Raw genomic sequence first — 19,069 nt, 5'->3', positions numbered from 1 at the left:
TTTTTCCTTATAGAAGAAAACAAACTCTGCAAATAATCTGGGACAAGAAAGATAAATTCTACTTAATGAATCTGTGATCTCTCCTGCAATACTTGCTGATGTCATCATAAAATACTATTATTCCACATTATTTATTTGGGTTAGTTATATTCCACCAGCAAAATTTAAGAAATGATATGAAGAGGTCATTCACTTAAAAAGGAGAAAACAGAAATAAATAAGTAAACAAAACACTGCTTGCATTGAAGTTTAGCTAGATTAAAGAAATAGCTAGACCATCTATACTTACTATTCAATTAAGTGTACCCACTCTACGAGTCAATGGATATTTTTTACTTTCCAAAATGACTTTGACAATTCTATGTATCCTGAAATAATGAAACGTATTGAAAAAATTTCAAATCTAAATTTTTTAAAAAGTATCCACTTGAGAGCTCTCTTTTTAACAGTTTGGATATATCTTTAAAAATAAAATTAATTTCTTACCTGTTTTTAAGGAATAACAAAATAAAAATTTTGATTTATATGACATATCCATGAAAAGTACCATGATTTCATAAAAATGTGGAATTTATGGCATAAGAATTCCCAGTTCATCTGGTATATAAGTCCTACAAAATTGCCCATGACACATAAAAGGTTAAGCAACTTGTCACTCAAGTTCTCACAGAAGGTATGAACACAGGTCTTCCTAACTCCAAGTCAAACAATTGTCACACTATCTATCTATGTCTATATAGTCATTTAACGGCTTTTGTAGGGTGTAGCTATAAAATCACCAATCTTAAGGGGGAATTATAAAAGTAAACATTCCAAGGGTGTAACCAGATAATTATGTTACACTGTCCGATTTAAAACATACAATGTATGAACATACATACCCAAGTTTCTTTAAAAATACAAAAGTATACATATGCATGTAATACTCCCTACTCTAAAACAATGTAACAAATTAAAACGTTAAACAAACCGAAATATACTCAGTGGTACTTCTGGAACAACCACTCTTCGCTTCCAGGCTTGCAGATCACGTTCTGTGGCAATCTGACTACGTGGAGCATTCTGATGCATCTGACGAACGCCTTCAACTTGTCCACTACGACGCAAACCAATATTCGGAGGAGACTGGACATCTAAACTTAGTCTTCTAAAACCTAGAAGAATGTATTAAGTGATAAAAAAAAATGGGTCAAGTACTATATCTTAGTGTAAAATAATTATGAAAAGAACAGAAATTTTCTATAGAAAGTCATCACAAAACTAAATTTATTGAATTTTACAGATATATATATCATATGAGTGTGTGTATACATATAAAATAAAAATTGGAAAATTAGTGTTTATCTGACAATAAACCTCAATTTACCAAAATACTCAAGGAAATAAGCATTATCACTAAATTCAGTACTACTTAATGGCAAGTCACAAACTAATGCTACAATCTTGATTTTTTCACTACAGGATGTTTTTGATTAATATATACCAGAAACAATATGCATAATTACTGTTAAAATCAACACTTTTAAAAATCACAGATGAAAATCTTCACATACTGTTATTTAATAATACCAACTTTATTAACTCCCTTTTCATTTATCTATCAACATCTAAAAAGAATTCTATTCTGATATTTCCTTGTTGCTTCAAGACTCTGGGTTCTCAAAGTCTACATAAGAACAACAAAGCACAAGCTAGAAAGGCTTACAGTACAAGACATGGTGACAGATTATATCTGTCCTAAAACATAGAGCGGCTCATCAAAAGAAACTCTGACCACCAAATGATGAGAGGGCATAGTAACTCTTACAGGCCAGAGTTACAGGTGGAGAATATGGGAGGAGACGGAATGAGCATTCAAATAAGAATTACATATACATAAATTCAACATTTAATTGTATAGGTCCATTCATCAGCCCAAAGGATCTGCTGGTGCCACCTATCTTATAATTTTGCATCTTTCCTTTCTGTCCCTGAAGAACTGTTATTTTATAGCTCTCCAGGGACTTCACCATTTTTCTAAAGTTATATCATGTTAATTAATAAATTTAAACTTAGTTATGACCTATTTTATGTATATGCTGTTGCTTTTAAATACTCTTTGGCCCACTTATACTGTAGATATTAAAAGTAAATAAAGCTGGAGAAAGTTTTCTGAGTGAAAAAAGATTTTGCAAGCACTCATTACAAATCAAAACACAATGAATACTCCTAATATGCTTTGTTGTTGTTTAGTTATCTCTTACTCTTTGTGACCCCTTTTGGGGCTTTCTTGGAAAAGATTCTGGAGTGGTTTGTCATTTCCTTCTCCAGCTCATTTTATAAATAAGGAACTAAGGTAGACAGGGTTAACTAAGTGGCCCAGGGTCACACAGCCAGTAAGCGTCTGAAGCTAGATTTGAACTCAGGAAGATGAGTCTTCCTGACTTCAAACCTAGTGCTCTACCCACTGTGCCACCTACCTGTCCTCCTAACATGCTACTTAACTATATATTATAGTTTCCAATAACGTAAGAGAGAAAAGTTTTTAATAAGTATTTTAAAGACAGTTTCCTTTTCAAAATGAGGTAATCTTTGCCAAACTGAAGAGATGTACACTTCAACCAAGGTAGTTATATATCTAATTTCTGTAAAACGAATGTTTTTTTTTCTCAATGAATGAACTGTGTTATGGTCATGCAACAGATGACAATAAAGTTTTTTTTTTTTGGTAAAGGAGAGGGGGTTCTTAGGAAGTAACTAAATACACCAATAAATTAAAAATGAAGAAATGATCTAAATATGAAAAGTCACATAAAATTATAGAATGGAAGGGTTCATCTTTTACAACTAAAAGCAAAGAGACTACAAGAACGCTTTAATGGTATGGTACTAACACTGACCACTGTATTTGACCAGAGTTTTTGTTGCTTATCAATATTCATTTTACTTCTATTATAGGAGTTGTGAATTATTACTGTTTTGGCTCTTTCATCATGCTGCATCACTTCTTACAAATCTTCCTGTGATTCTCCAAATTCTTTATATCCAACGTTCTTTATAAAGCAGTAATAATAGCTCCAGTCCCTTTAAATCCTATGTAAACATTCACATGTGTCTACACATACATAATCTTAAAATCTTTATTCTTCCTTCTTTGTATATGTACCCCATCACCTAGCACAGTGCTACCCACATAGCAAGCACTTATTAAATGCTTAATTAGTTAATGCTTGATTAATAAATGCTAATGATAATGAATCTGTAAAACAAGTAAGTTGGACTATATGGCCTCAAAGGCCAGATCTAATTATTTGAACCTACATCAGGAAGAAAAGATGCAGGAAAAAAAGATACAGACCAGAAAAAATTTGTATAGATCACCTCTGGTATAGTACCTCAATGTCCAACATTTATGGGGAATTGACATAAATTTATAATATTAAGAACCATTTGCCAAAAAAAAAAAAAAAAGTGGTCAAAAACCAAAACAAAACAGTTTTCAAAAAAAGAAACAAGTCATTTCAAAGTATTCAAAATCAGGAATAATTAGAGAAATACAAATTAGGACAATTCTGATGCATCAACTTATTTCAATTCTCTAAGGGATTTGTGATCTGACATAGGTAAGTACTCCCTCCACTGATACAGGTAATAATCTACCTACACATTCTAATATTTTGTAGTTCTTGTCCATGTCTTCATATAAACCTCCATAAAGGATCCACCTCTATGAGTAAGATATTACTTTATAGTCATCTATCAAATTGGCAAAGATGGTAAAAATGTTAAAAACTTAAACATGGGAAAATAAATATGCTAATCTGCTGCTGGTGGAACTATGAAGTGGCCTCTCTCTCTCTTTCTCTTTTTTGACTTTAGAAAGCAACATGTAATACAAAAAGAATTGCAGAATTTTTCATTTCCTTTGATTCAACTAGGTTTGTTCCTGAAGCTATAAACAGGGGGAAAACAAAGATCTTGCTGTCATAGCAGGTCCATCTATAAAAGCAAAAAGATAGAAAAAAAACTGCCTAATGATTATGGAATGCTAGAATAAAATGGTATTGATTAAATTTGTGAATAATTAAAAGGCAGAAAGATGATTTAGGTGATAGAGACTAAAGAAGGCATATCCAAAGAACAATATACATATCTATAGATATAGAAATTTAGGCCATATTGTAGACCACTGAAAGGCTAACTGAAAAGGACAACATTGGTACTACTTTCTTAAAGTTAAAGCACAAATCCTTTCTTACTTTTAAGGAAATAAATATTATGAAACCAGACAAGCTGCATAGTGCCATAAACACTCTATTGTGCTGTCTTGCTTAGTAATTTTCTATAACTATACTCTGTGGTTTCTATATCTTGTCAAGTGTGTTAAAACATTTCACAAAGAAAAGGAAAAAAAAAGCTAGTGCCTAGGCAGGCCATTAAGATAAAAATATTAAGCTTACTTTGTTTAATGTACTAATAATCTGATCACATTCTATGCTTATCCTAGTAAAGCAATTAAAGTAAAGTCATTAAAAGAGGATGCTCTCATATTAGTTAAGGGGCAATGTACTGACAGAGGGCAGGCTTCAGAATTGAAAAAACCCTACATTCAAGAGATGTCTGAAAAATACTGACCCTAGGCAAGTCACAATCTCTCAATGCCACCAAGCAATTCTCCAAGACCCTCATAGGCTGTGGCAGATCTGTATTGGTAAAGGGAGTTTCCTTCTAAAGAGGCTCTCTCCACATGAATGAAGATACCAAATCCAGATAAAACTAAAAAAAAGTACTAGAAATGCTTTTGCAGCAATATCAAGACTTTATAGCATTTTTCTAATTCTAGAATTTCTTTCTTAAGTTTTCTATAAATTACAGGGATTTACTCCAATAACTAACTAGACTATGACTTCGGTCTAGCCAATAAGATATTAAATTTTCACTTGCCTGATTTACTCCTGGTGTTTATAAAAAAATCTAGTAAGTCAATGCTGTTCAACAATTTGCCCATAGTTACTACTTTCCAATATGATAAATTCCACATTGAAAATTATGTCTTGGGGGCAGCTAGGTGGTGCAGTGGATAGAGTTCTGGCCTTGGAGTCAGGAGGACCTGAGTTCAAATCCAGCCTCAGATACTTGATACTAACTAGCTGTATGACCCTGGGCAAGTCACTTAACCCTGACTGCTTCACAAAAAAAAAATAAATAAATAAAATAATTATGTCATGAAGTTCTATTTTAAAAACTTCAAAATGTGCAAAACTTGTTTGAGTAAAATGACAAATAACTATCATTATAGGTTTACTTTTAAAAGGATTCTTCCAAATTAATATGTCTCATTCCACATGAGGAATAGTAATGTGGAAGTAGAAATTTTAATTATTGCACAATGCTCACCATCAACATTTAAAACCATTTGGAAATGAAATAAACCTCCTGCTAAACAGGTAAGAGTTACCATCAACCAACAAAATCTCTCGAATGCTTTTGAAAATGCTCACTTGTCAAAAAATTTTACACTTACTTAGCTCTTTTAATTTAAGTCAACTACAGGTACTTTGGTGGATCCATTTCAGGGTATACGTGGAGAATTCAACTCCACAAAATCTTCTCAACCAGCTACACAAATCGAGACGTGAAGGTTTTCCAATGTGGATAAACTTATCAGTGAATAAACTGTCTCATTTCAATTTTACTTTACATATATTAAAAATAATATTTCTTCCTATATTTATTACCTCTTCTTGGTGTTTCTTCCCCATCTGGAAGATCATTTCGAAAAACATCTTGATTTGCTCCTATTCTCTGATCTTGCTGTTGCTGTAACTGTCTTATCATTCCATCAAGAACAACCCTGGCTTCTGGGTTCTGTTCATCCAGATCATTGGTATGTTGGCTTATTATCTGTTCAATGACCTCTCCATCACCTTGCAGGTACAATGTGAAAGAACTGTTAATATGTAATCAGAAAAATACAATTTGTTTAACAAAATTTAAAGATTAAAGAATAACTCTAGAATCTATAGTTTCAAATACCTTAAGTTACACAAACTCCAACAGATAACTTGTCAAAGGATATGAAGAAAGTTCTTTAAAAAAACTGAAACTCTCAACCCAAACAAGTGAAAAAAAAATGACCCAAATCACCCATAACAGAAATATGAATTAATAAAATAACTTGGGGGTTTCATTTCACACCACTCAAATTGTACAACATGATAAAAGAACAGTATTAAAGGGAGTGTGAGAAGACAAGAACACTATTGGTGAAGCTTTGTAAATTAGTCTAAATGTTCTGAAAAAAACTGACTCAAAGATCCCACTGCTAGGGACATACCTCCCTAAGTGATGAAGCAAAAGGACCAATGTACATCAAAATATTTATGGCACAACTTTTTGTAGTAGTAAATACCTTAAAACAAAGTAGATATCCATAGACCAGAGAATGACGCCCCACCTCCCCCCAAAAAGTTGTGGTATATGGATATAATGTGGAAAATGAATATATTATTGTGCTACCAAAAATGAGGAATATGATGACTTTCCCTGCAGAAGCAGGGAAAGACATGAACTAATGAAGAATGATGTAAGCAGAACCTAGTAAATGAGACAATATAAATTTAAGGAACAAAGTAATCAAAACTCAATGCTGTCAAAGTAAATGACCAAGCCTAGCCCCAAAGAGAAATGAGAAGGCAACTGTTCTTTTCTAAGGTGGAGGATGATGGTTATAGAACACTGCATATGTCAAATTTTGGATATACTGCTTAGTTTTTCTTTTTTTACCCCCTTTTTATTCTTTGTTATAACAGAGAGGTTAGGATTCACTGGGAAATGTATGAAATATAAAAACAAGACAGCAATTATTTTTTCAAAATTGGACATGCAAAAACCCTAAGTATGGATTATCATTTCTATTAATTGTCATAAGCCAATGCTTGAACATAAAAACAACATTGTTAAGAGAGTTAATAGATGAGTAACTGTACTATTATCTGCAAAAGTGAAATTTAAACTTTAAAAGGTATCTAATGCTGAATGTGTATTATTTCTTCACCTGATTAATTTTTTAGAAAACCAAATGTTTCCTGATTTAGTAGAAAAGAAAGACTGCAGTCCTAAAAACGAGAGATTGTTAGATGGCGTAGTGGAGGGAAGACTGAATTTGGAGTCAAGAAGACCTGAGTTCAAATCCTACCTTAGACATTCAGTAATAAATGTCTAGGATCTGCGATCCTGGGCAGTAGATAGAGTGCTGGGCCTAGAATCAGGAAGACCTGACTGAGTCTGTATCCAACTTCATCACCTAGGCTGTTTCAGTTTCCTTGTCTCTAAATGAGGACAGTAACTGCACCTATTTCTCAGGGTTGTGGAGAGGATCAAATGAAGTAATTATTTGTAAAGCATTTTTCAAACCTTAAAGCGCTACGTACATGCTAGAAAGGAAGACAGAAAGAAAAGAGTAAGCTTATTTAAAAATGAAAAGCCTTTCCATCTTACTTGTTGCCACATATCCGAGCTGCGGAACCAAATGTTCATCTGCAGAGTTCTCTCGACCTGGTACCAGTCTTTGATACTTAGTTGGGTGAGGATTGCCATCTACATCCACCAAAAATGGAGGAGGCATAAGATGAGGAGCCTGTTGGGTCTGTTCATCTAAGACATAATTATTTGAATCGCGAATCAGTGGTCGGTAGTCAGTGTGGAAGAACATCTGATCAGGAATCTACAAAAACAAAGATTTCATTTTGTCATATAATGGAAGAGAAAGAGCCTGAAAAATAAGAAAAAGTTTAATCACAAATATCGGTATGAAAAAACATTCTCCATAAATCAAGAGCCTATCTTCCAAGAAACAGACTGCAAAATATAAAGCGTCAAAAACGCACTCAATGTCTTACGAGTATTGAAATGTAAGAAAATCTAAGCTTATAGCATAAATGACTATAACTCTATTAAAAATTATTCTGTCTATAAATTTTAAATGACCTTCTCATAAGGTTTACTGCATCCAAATCCAAATATAAGCAGATGCCCATGAGAATCTGTACAAGCAAAATGCTGTCCATCTGATGAAAATTTACAGTCAAATACAGCTCCATGTCCTTGTCCTTCAATCTAGAAAACAGAAATTGAAAACACTGTAGGAAATATTGACAAGAAATTTCACCCAAAAATTTTCAGTTAAGGGGCTACTCTTTGGAAGATTAAAAAACAAAACAGGTTTTACATTAACTATTATCATTAGTCAATTTGTAGTTTCAAACAAAATACAGAACTGTAAAGTTTCAAAGCACCTTAATAGTTAACAGGGGTTTTTAGAAATAAATCATTTTTAAACTGTTATTAATAAACTGCCCTCCTAGATCATAAAGCAATTCTCAAAAAAACTAGTAAAGAAAAAAAATCGAAAAACAGACCAGTAGAATAGAACACAGATAACAGAAATGACAACAAATGCATACTAAAATCTGATGTTTAATAAATTTATGTACAGCGAACAAATCTAGGGAAGAATTATTTAATAAAAATGACTGGCAATATGGTTAAAAAAAAAATACAGTGCTAGCAACATATAACCCTAAAACATACCAACTTGATCATAGGTAACGTAATGAAACAAACTTCTAAAAATATTCAAAGCATTCTTTCTGCCCCCTCTCTCCACCCCAAGCCACACCTTATTTCTTTCACATTCTCCTATTTCAGTAGAGGTACCACCATTCTTACAGTCACCCAAATTCACAAGTTGTATGTCACCCAGGACACCTGAACTATTTCTGTATATCCAATTAGTTGCCAAATCTTGTCACTTCTTTCTACTTATCTCTTGTATCTGCCCCCTCTGTAGCAAAGCCAGTGGAACTTTAACAGATGCGATTATTTCTATAACATCTGGTCTCAGTAGTTCCATACCTCTTTTCACATATACATGAGGATGTCTTTGTTACTTAGGAATTTGGAATTGCAAATGCCAAACCTTCTTTGATAGATATAAACGAATTGATACTACTTGCTAAACATGCACAGGACACGCAGAGTAATAATGCTAAGTTGAGGCCTTTTTATCTTTAACATTAAAATGTTCGTGAAAGTTGCAACACCCTCTCCCCCACTCCATCACTAAAGGACAAGACAGAGTAGAAACAGATTCACAGTGGAGCACTCATCCTCCTACCCCTGACTCTTCAGGGCAATCTGAGAAGTACCAGGAATAACATAATGTTAGAGACAAGATCTGTGTTGGCAGTTTAAGGCAGAGACAGCTGCAGACAATAAGGCAGCACGTAAGGCCAGTTTTGAAGTCGTGCTGGCTGTCATGCAGCAGCTTCAGGATCTAGGCCATTCCCCCAAAGGAGATTGTACGGGAAATGTCCCCGGCCTCAACTGGAACCACAACTCCTGGAATCGAATAGGCTCTGAAAACGTCCATGGGAAGTACTGTCTAATCGTCTAAAATCTGCACCTTTCCCTCCCCACCTCTAGACATGAGTGCACACCGGAAGTATTTTAACTCTGCCCTCCTCCCCTCCCCCACAGGAGGCTACTCCACAATAGCATGGATCCTTCTGAGTCAGCTGCTCTCCTAGCATTTATGGGTGTTGTTCAGTCGTGTTCAGTCATGTTTAATTCTCCACGACCCCATTTGGGGTTTTCTTGGCAGAGATACTGAAGTGATTTGCCATTTTCTTCTCCAGTTCATTTTAAAGATAAAGAAACTGAGGCAAACAGGTTTAAGTGACTAGCCCAGAATCTCACAGCCAGTAAAGGTCAGGCCAGATTTGAATTCATCAAGAAGAGTCTTCCTGACTCTAGGTCTAGCACTCTATCCACTGGGCCATCTAGCTGCCCAGCATTTTTAAGTGCTAGGTAATATGTTAATGACTGATGACAATAAGAAAGGCAAAAGACAGTCTCTAATCTCAAAGAACTCGCGCCCTAATGGGAGAGATGACATGCAAACAACAAGATATATACAGGACAAACGAGATAATCTCAGAGCTAAGACATTAAGATTAAGGAAGAATGGAAAAGACTTCTTTTCCAAAGGTAGGACTTCAGTAGAGACTTGAAGGAAACAAAGAAAGCCAAGAGGTAGAAAAAAGGAGGCAGAGCATTCTAGGAATGGGGGACAGTCTGTTAAAGTGCCAGGAGTCAGAAGATGAAATCTCTTATATTTGGAATAGCAAAGAAGTCATTGTCACAAGTGAGGGGCTAAGGAGGATTGTAAGATATAAGAAGATGTAAGATTGTAAGGTCTAACTGGAAAGTTACACAGAGGCCAAGTTGTGGAGAGGGGTTTGAAAAGTCAAATAGATGATTTTATATTTGACCTTGGAGGAAATAAGGAGTTTACAGAATAGGGGAGTGACACGATCAGATTCACACTTTAAGAAGATAACTTTGGTAGCTGAGTGAAAGATGGACTGGAGCAGAGAGAGACTTGAAGCAAGGAAACCAATGCAGGCGATTGGAATGGTCCAGGCATGAGGTAATGAAGGAATGTACCAAGTAGTTTCAGAGATAGGGCACACGTGGGGGATGTTACGAAAATAAAACAAACAAGCTTTGGCAACATATTGGAAGTGAGCGAGTAGTTGAGGATGAAACCCAGGTTGTCAGTAAGGTGACTGGGAAGAAAGTAGTGAGCTCAACCATAATAGGGAAGTTAGGTGTGGGAAAGGATTTAGAGTTGAAAATAATGAGTTTTGTACATGCTAAGTTAAGGATATTTACAAGACGTACAATTCTGGATATTCAATGTGTAATCTGAGATGAAAGACTAGGGGACAGCAGAGAGATTAGTGCTGGAAAAATCGACCTGACATTCATGAATATAGAATCATCAGTATACAGATGATTAACTAAATCCATGGAAGCTGATGAGATCACCAAATGAAATAGTACAGAGGAAGAGAAGAGTGCCCAGGACAGAGCCTTGTGGGACATCTATGGTTAGGTAAACATGACCTAGATGAAAATCTACCAGAGAAGATTGAGATGGTGTGGTCAGATATGTAGGAGAACTGTGAGAGAGTTGTTTCACAAAGACCTCAAGAGAACATAGTATCAAGGAAAAAGGTTAACTGATGGTATCAAAGGCAGAAGAGAGCTCAAGAAAGATGAAGACTGAGAAAAGGCCAATGGATTTGGCAATTAAGAGATCACTGTTATCCCTGGAAAGAGCATTTTTTGTTGAATGATTAGGTCAGAGGCCAGACTGTAGAGAATTAAAAAGATAGGGAGAGAAAGGGGAGTATACTTGAGATATCTACTGTAAATGGCTTTCTCAAGGAGTTTAGTCACAAAAGGAAGGAAAGATATGGGGTGAGAGCCAGTGAGGGTGGATGGATCCAAGTGAGGATTTTTTGAGGATGAAGGAGACACGTCTGCAGGCAATAGAGAGGCAGCCAATAAACAGGAAAACATTGAAAATATGTGAAGGAGCAAGGATGATAGAGGGGGCAATCTGCTGGAAGAGAAAGGATGAAATCACATCACTTGTGCATGCAGAAGAGTTTGTCCTGGCCAGAAGAAGAGCCATGTCGTCATGTGAAATAGGAGTGAAGTCCACACACAGTTACAGGACTCAGGACTGCTGGTTCAGTTGCACTCTTATTTAAAAACAAAACAAAGCAAACAAAACATTCAAAATCAAACAGTTTACACAAATATGAACTCTCTTAAAAACAGAGACTTCTTATAGTAGGCTTTCCCCAAAACAGCTGAGTGATGATGAACATTAGTAACACAGAGATGGGACAAATTAGTTAACATATATAAAGCCTATTTGCAAACTTTAAAATGTCTCTTACATAAATGCTAGCTCTTGTTGTTGTTGTTAATGTTGTTATTAAATCACTACGTTGCTATGAAAGTATGAGCTGTGAGGAAATTCCCTAGTAGAACTTGGAGGAGACAAACTGCCAGGCAGAAAGACCTAACATAACATAACTGAAAGGCCTAAAACAAGTTTATCACAATTATCTTCAAAGTACAATTCTTAAGGTCACAGAAGATCTCCTACAGTCTTTCCTTGCTGAATAGGCAGTTTTACTCTGTAATCTGCCACTAGTGGGGGACAGCCCACAGAAAGTAATAGCCATTCCCAGAAGCATTAACTTAAAATACCCCTAGAAGAACGAAGGTCAATCCAGGCTCACCTCTGCACATGCTCAAAACCCATCTCAAAGAACGTATCACATTCCAATCCTGCAGGACTACTCCAATTGTTCTGGGTTGGCCCAAACTCGGGTTAGTCTCACACATAGTTTAGGTTCAATATTGGAATAAAATAAGATACTCTAATCACTCACCAGTTAACAGAAAAAGATTTTTTCTAACAAGAGAAGGATTTTCAAGCATTGAGGATGCTTGATCCACCAGCTTCTTTTTAGTGACTAGTGATGCCATTAACCTGAGCACTTACTATCCTGAGCTAACCAAGTTTGCAAGATGGATTTAATACCTTTTAAGGAAAAACTAGCCTAATTTGCCTTAGGGGAAGGGTTTGGATATTGTCCTTACCACCACGGTGTAAGAGGATGAATAGCATAAAAACAAGGAAAAAGGAGGTGGATCATGCTACTTTTCACAATGGGGTGCCTAAAAATATATAAAAATTCAAGTGAAAACTCATTCTTATCTGAAACAGACAAAAGTGAGTTAAATGCATGCACAGAATTTCGTGCAGATATACAACTCAAACTGGAAATAAGAGGAATGGGAGTTGGGGGGAGGAGGTGCACTTAAGAGGTCATGGTAGAGGGGTTCTCTATTTTCCTTGCTCTCCCATCCACACTTCCAGACTATCCCTCAACCACCACAATAATCTAGCCTACTTATCAAGATTATGATAGCTGTTATCCAAAGACTTCTAGGCTATTCTCTTTCTTCAATGAATTCAGTACGTGGATCTTCTCCTCCCCTGCTCCTGCCTTTATATTGGGGGCTCCACTGCTTCACCTACTTAACTGTACTTTGCCAAGCCTCAACCTTGGATTACTCACAAAATTCTCATGTATTAGATTTTTCCTCAGTTCTGATTTACACGATGCTGAAAGGAGGTGGAGGAAAATCCTGAAACCATGCCAACTGGGTCTACTACATACTGTTACATAATCCTAACTGGGCCTTCACTTTAGCAAGGCAATCCTTTTAGAGGTTCTTAAAAGAATCACTATCTCAACCACCATGTAAATATTTCCAAACCATTTTTCTCCCTCAAAAAAGCTCTCATGATTTTTTTTTGCCTCCACCCACCCCTAGTATTCCAGCTTGAGAACATTGTCTCACACTTACCTGAAAAAAACAAAAAACTAAGCCATTCACATTAAATGCTCCCTTCCCTCTGCTGTTCAGCTCACAACAAACAGCCTACTTATCTCCCCTACCATCTCCTTAATAATTCCTGTCTCACATGAAAGTGGTCCTTCTCCTTGATAGAAGAGAAGGAATAATAACAGAAAAGAAAAAATTTCCAACAAGAGATTTACTGTTAAGACACTGAATAGAATGAGCACCATTATTTGAGTAGTCTCTGTCCATAATTTAAGAACGAATGGTACCTAAATAACTATCTGTATAGTTTAGACTGAAATTCAGATGTCAGGCAAGAAAATGACTTGATTAAACACACTTTGAAGTTTTCACCAAAATGATAACTATATAAACATCAGGAAGGAGAAAAAGTATTTAGATTTCAATAGTTATTTTATTAAAAACAAAACAAAACAAAACATGCTAACACACATAGCTCTGGTAGGGGTGGCTATAAACAATTTTTTTTGGCCATAGATGGTTAAAAAAACAAAACTCACCATATTGAAGTAATGCTTTGTCTTAATGCCTTTTGTGATATCCCATATAAATATATTTCCATCATGACCCGCAGACAGCATAATCCTGGAATCAAAGGGATGTGTCTCCAAAACAAATACTTCATCCGTGTGTCCCTTTATTGAATATTCAAAACAATATATTAAAGAGTTTTTCAAATTTAAAGATACAGTTTTGGTTTGTGCTTTTTTTTTTTTTGCTTTTTGGTGAGGCAATCAGGGTTAAGTGACTTGCCCAGGGTCGCACAGCTAGTAAGCGTCAAGTGTTTGAGGCCAGATTTGAATTGAGGTCCTTCTGACTCCAAGGCCAGAACTCTATCCACTGTGCCATCTAGCTCCCCCAAAGACACAGTTTTTAACAAAAATTTTAAGTGTTCATTTCTGTGTTGTTTTTGCAAAGTTGGCATTAAGGAAATATAAATGTAGAACTCTGTTATAGAACACAATTTCTATAACAATAACATGTATATTCATGCATATTAAAATGAAAATTCTAACTATTCAAACTATTAAATGTCTATAGCAAGTTTGCATAGTACATTTCCTCTAATTCATATATATATTCAACATTATTAAACGAAAACATTATTAAATCTAAACAGCTGATTCACATTAGATTACTTTTGACATTTTAAAATAAGATTCAAAATTCACATACCACCAAGTTATGAAGTAGCTGTCCAGTATGAGAATTCCATACTTTGAGTACATGGTCATTTACAGCTGTGACAACAAGGGTATCATTTCGGTTCCAAGCTATCATTGTTACTTTGGGTTTCATAAATTTCTCTTCTTCTGAACATGAGTCACTAAAAAAATCAAATACAGCACTTATAAATTCAAATATTCATTTAGATGGTAAAATACTACTATAATGTACACTCCTAAATTAGCCATAAAATAACTAAAGAAATTCAGAAAAGGCAAACAAGTACAGTACTACAGAAAACTCAGTTTTATCAACTATGAATCATCATGGCTGGGCAAAAGTCCTGAAGAAGCAAGTCCTTTAATGATATAGTAGGTGAAAATTAGTAAGAATAGCTAATATTTATATAGCATCTTAAGGCCTGCTAAATGCTTTATAAATATTATCTCAATTTAGCCTCACAATTCTGTAAGGTATGTACTACTATTATTATCCTTATTTTACAGATGAGGAAACTGAGGCAGACAGTGGTTAAGTGACTTCCCCAGGTTCACCAAGGTTAAATTTGAACTCAAGTCTTCCTTCCTCTAGGTCCAAGACTATTTGCTATGCCACTTAGGAAATTATATCTTCCCGTTTTCCTTTTTAGGTTTTGGTCATCTGTACTTATCTCCAAGAAGGGCCTCAGTAAAAAATTTCTTCATAGTTGACAGCTTTTGAGAAATACAACATAGTGATAACAGTAACAATTAAGTTATAAGAGAAACTGGTTTTAAAAAATAGTCTACCTATTGCACCTTTAGAATTTACATAGCACATTCTTTGAATACTAACATTTAATTACTAGATTTTGTTTTACAAAGCATTTTCTTCAAAACAACGGAAGCAGGGGACAGATGCAGTATAAGTCACTGTCTTCATTTTAAATATGAAAAAACTAGAAATTATAAATATTATCTGCCCAAGGTCACAAAGCTAGTAAGTGGAAGCAAAGGGAAGGCTTAAATCTAGGTCCTCTGAATACGAAGATAATTCCCGTCTTACATCATACTTCCTTGGCTGTATTCCTAGGTCAATTTTCTCCCTGCAACTACTTCTAGCACCTCATTTTTACCATTACAAGGATGACTGAGGTAGGCTAAAGTCCATAAAATTTAAAAGTCCCCAGAGCTTACCAGGGGCTATATGATGAACAGAATTCTAGGACGAGGAATAAATACGGGCAGATGAATCACATGCCAGGCCACTAATTTTAAGGTTGTTTCCAGTTGTTTCCAAAAGGGACCTTGTTATTATAAGCACCCTATCACATCTCTGCTTTCTTACACGTTGTACACATTGGGAACCCTTAGCAGAATAGCTCACGTTATAATGTCTAGTTCACCAGAACACCACAGCAGAGACTCTCAAAAAAGAAAAAAAAAAGGGGGGGGGGGAATAATACATGCTCCATGTTGTTCAGTCAAAGCCTGAACTACTCAAGTACATGGGTTGGCTTCAGATGTTAGTAGGCTAAATACCTGAGTGGTCTTACATCAAGTGAGGAGTGAGATGACGCTCTCCTATCATATAGTGATTTATGAAAGCAGAAGATGGCAAGACAATAGATTCAATCCAGATAAATTAATCTCAATCAAGGTGGAGAACACCTCTACAAAGTGGCTACTTCTTGACAGTTCTAAAAGTAACAGCATCCTCTCTTATCCCAGCTTAAAAAGTATTATCACAGGTGAAGAGGCTTTGAAATTTCCCAACATCAGGTTAATCTCTGCCCAGGAGCCCACATAAACTGAAAGAACAACACAACCCCCATCTTGGGCCTAATGAAAAAATCTCTACAGTCAGAGATCTAAGAATATTTACTTCTGAGCCAAGAAGGCAATTCATCAGCTTACCTTCTACATTTTTGATGCTGAGGGGGTATGCCGTGGACCTCAAAAGTTTGCTTCATAAGCTGGGCATTTCCTTAAGGATTGACACATAAGCCCTAGATAACTACATTCTCAAATCAGAAACAGTACCACCTAGGCTAATAGAACTACTACTCTCTTCCAGAACTAGGTTAACTCAGTCTGTATGGGGCATGCACCATTCTTCCCAAGGAAGTTTAAAGTATGCAGGTCAATAACATTCTAACCTTGGGCAGCAAGACAGCCACCAACAGGGAGTTTCCATCAGGGAGGCAATTGAAGAATAGAGTGAAGACTGGATAATGGCCAAGATAAGAACCAACTAGAAGTTATTTTCAAGAAGGGTCCTGGGTAATGTAATGGGAAGGGCACATTAGTCATTCACAAACAAGAGCATCTGGAAGACATCAGCAACCACAAGAAATACTTCTTTACAGCTTGGATACTGCATCTCTTGCATAACGCGTAACAGTGCAGAACACATTTAGCAAACATATCTCTATTTTAATCTTCACTTGCTGTTTATAATCCAAAAATCAAATAAACTAATCTATTACATTTTTCAAGGAAATAATTTTGATGCATAAATAGGAGAAAACTTGGTGGAATACATCTCTACAGTACCATGCTAGAAAGGCATTGAATACAGTCCTCATAATATACTGAGTTCTAAGTAGCAGCCTCATTAGGTATAGAGATACCAAGCTTGGGTTCCACTAGCATCTTTCCAAAAATGACAGCTTCCTCCACACCACAATGAAGAAGAGAAGGACTTTAAGGAGGTTAAAAATAAATGAGGGTAAAAAGAAACAAAAGCTTTATGATGTGATCATAAGTCTTTTTAAAAGCCAGTAAGCATTACTCACAAATGAGTGCTAGCCTTCAAAGTTGTTACAACTTTAGATTATTATTCCAATGACTCTACCATTGTCCAAACTTTGGAAATCCTGTAAAAACTACCTTTAGAGCAATTTATAAGTTAATTCCAGAAAAATAAGGCATTATTATGCTATAATTGGCTATCTTTTACTTACCATAAATAGCTGTACATTACTTTTCCATTAAAAAAACCCCATCATTAAAAAATTAGAAACTGAAAACGCTGAACATATTCAAAATATAAGAACTAGAAAGAAAACTCAAAAAACTGGATTATGAAAAAACTGTCTGTCCAACACAGACATGTTCTCAGATTAAGCCTCTGAAAATATAATGATCACCATACTTATTTTTAAGGTCTGAAATATTTGCTTGAGCAACAGCAATGCACAGTGGATAAAGGAGAAGCCTTAGAATCAGAACACTTGAGTTCAAATCCTATCTGACACAAACTGCCATTGGTAGTGAGAGGCACTAGAAGCATGAAAGGGAGATTAGAAGAAGCTTCATGTAGGACGTGTAACCTGAGCTGAGGTTTGAAATGAAACAAAGGATTCTAAGATGAAGAGGTGATAAGCAAGTATTTGAGATATGGGGGACAGTCTGTGAAAAGTTACAAGGAAAACTGATGAAATATCATGGGAGGTATAGCAGAGAAGGCCAATATGACTGCAACATGAAGTGTGGGAAGCGAAGTAACATATAATAAGGCAAGAAAGCAGTATTACATATTGTGAGTACAATGTCTAGCACATAATAGGTGGTTAAAGAGAGACAGGAGGCAGCATATTCCAGGCAAGTGGAACTATCACCACTACTCTACCACTACCATACTGATTATTTCCCTCAGATCTTGATGAATACATCCCCGGACCTTGAACAAAGAGCCTTGAGAATAGCAATGCTTCCAGAACAGTAGCCATAGCTAGCACCTTGTGGAAATACAGCCCAGCAACTGCTCCTACAGGTGCTAAAGCTACTCAAGATCCAGGAAAAAAAGTTCTTGCCAAAAAAGTCCTTGACACGATCAAATAGTTTAACATCAGAAACTAACATCATTTTAGTGGTAGAAATGTCATGAAAGAAGAGACATTACCATCTACTTTCATGCTTCACCCTAAGGACCATGGGACTATTCTATCTGACTTGCAGCTGAAAACTTCCATGTGTTGTCTTCCCCCTTTAGAATGTGAACTCAAGAGCAAAGATTGCCTTTCTAACGTATTTGTATCCCGAAAACTTAGCACAAGAATAAAAGCTTAATAAATGAATTTTAGGAATCCATTCAGTTATTGATTAGTTCAACTATGTTTAATAGAACATTAGGCAGGATGGAGACAGAACGTGAAAGACTTTGAAGTAAATGACAAAAAGACATTTGTATATTATTTGGGAGGAAACAGAATCACTAGCAGTAGTCTGTTGAGAAGGGGACATGGTCAAATCTGTGCTTTACTAAAAAAAATTTACAGTTACGTATAGGATGGATTAAAGAGGGGAGAGATTTGAGAAAACAAAGTACTAGAAGACTATTTCAATAGTCCAGTTAAAAGGTAATACAGGCCCAAACTAGCATGAGAACCATGTATGGATAAGAGGAATATTGTGAATTTAATCCACAAAACTTGGCAATTAATTTGATATGTAGATTCAAAGACATTTGAACAATCAAGGAGGGTACTAAAATTGAAAACTTGAGTAAATGGAAGGATAGTGTTGTCCCCCACAGCCATAAGAAAGTTAGAAAGATAGGTGGGTTTTAGAGAGCAATCTGCTAGAGTAGACTGGAGAGGATGAAAAAGGTACAAGAGGCT

General features: G+C 35.6%; 1 protein-coding gene across 1 annotated transcript in view; it reads right to left on the bottom strand.

Annotated features, from left to right (window-relative positions):
* The window catches only part of BRWD1 (bromodomain and WD repeat domain containing 1), a 150,607-nt gene that overhangs the window by 63,257 nt on the left and 68,281 nt on the right, over positions 1-19,069 (bottom strand). The window contains exons 14-19 of the mRNA XM_027843632.1: positions 14,476-14,626; positions 13,800-13,934; positions 7,969-8,097; positions 7,480-7,705; positions 5,718-5,906; positions 971-1,154 (exon numbers count right to left, since the gene is read on the bottom strand). Of these exons, the coding sequence (XP_027699433.1) occupies positions 971-1,154; positions 5,718-5,906; positions 7,480-7,705; positions 7,969-8,097; positions 13,800-13,934; positions 14,476-14,626 (1,014 nt within the window). The remainder of the gene's footprint in view (positions 1-970; positions 1,155-5,717; positions 5,907-7,479; positions 7,706-7,968; positions 8,098-13,799; positions 13,935-14,475; positions 14,627-19,069) is intronic.

Source organism: Vombatus ursinus, unplaced genomic scaffold (genome assembly GCF_900497805.2).
Source record: "Vombatus ursinus unplaced genomic scaffold, bare-nosed wombat genome assembly UNPS02014924.1, whole genome shotgun sequence".
NCBI lineage: Eukaryota > Metazoa > Chordata > Mammalia > Diprotodontia > Vombatidae > Vombatus > Vombatus ursinus.
Note: the sequence above shows the minus strand (reverse complement) of the source record. Positions and strands in the feature narration are given on the sequence as shown.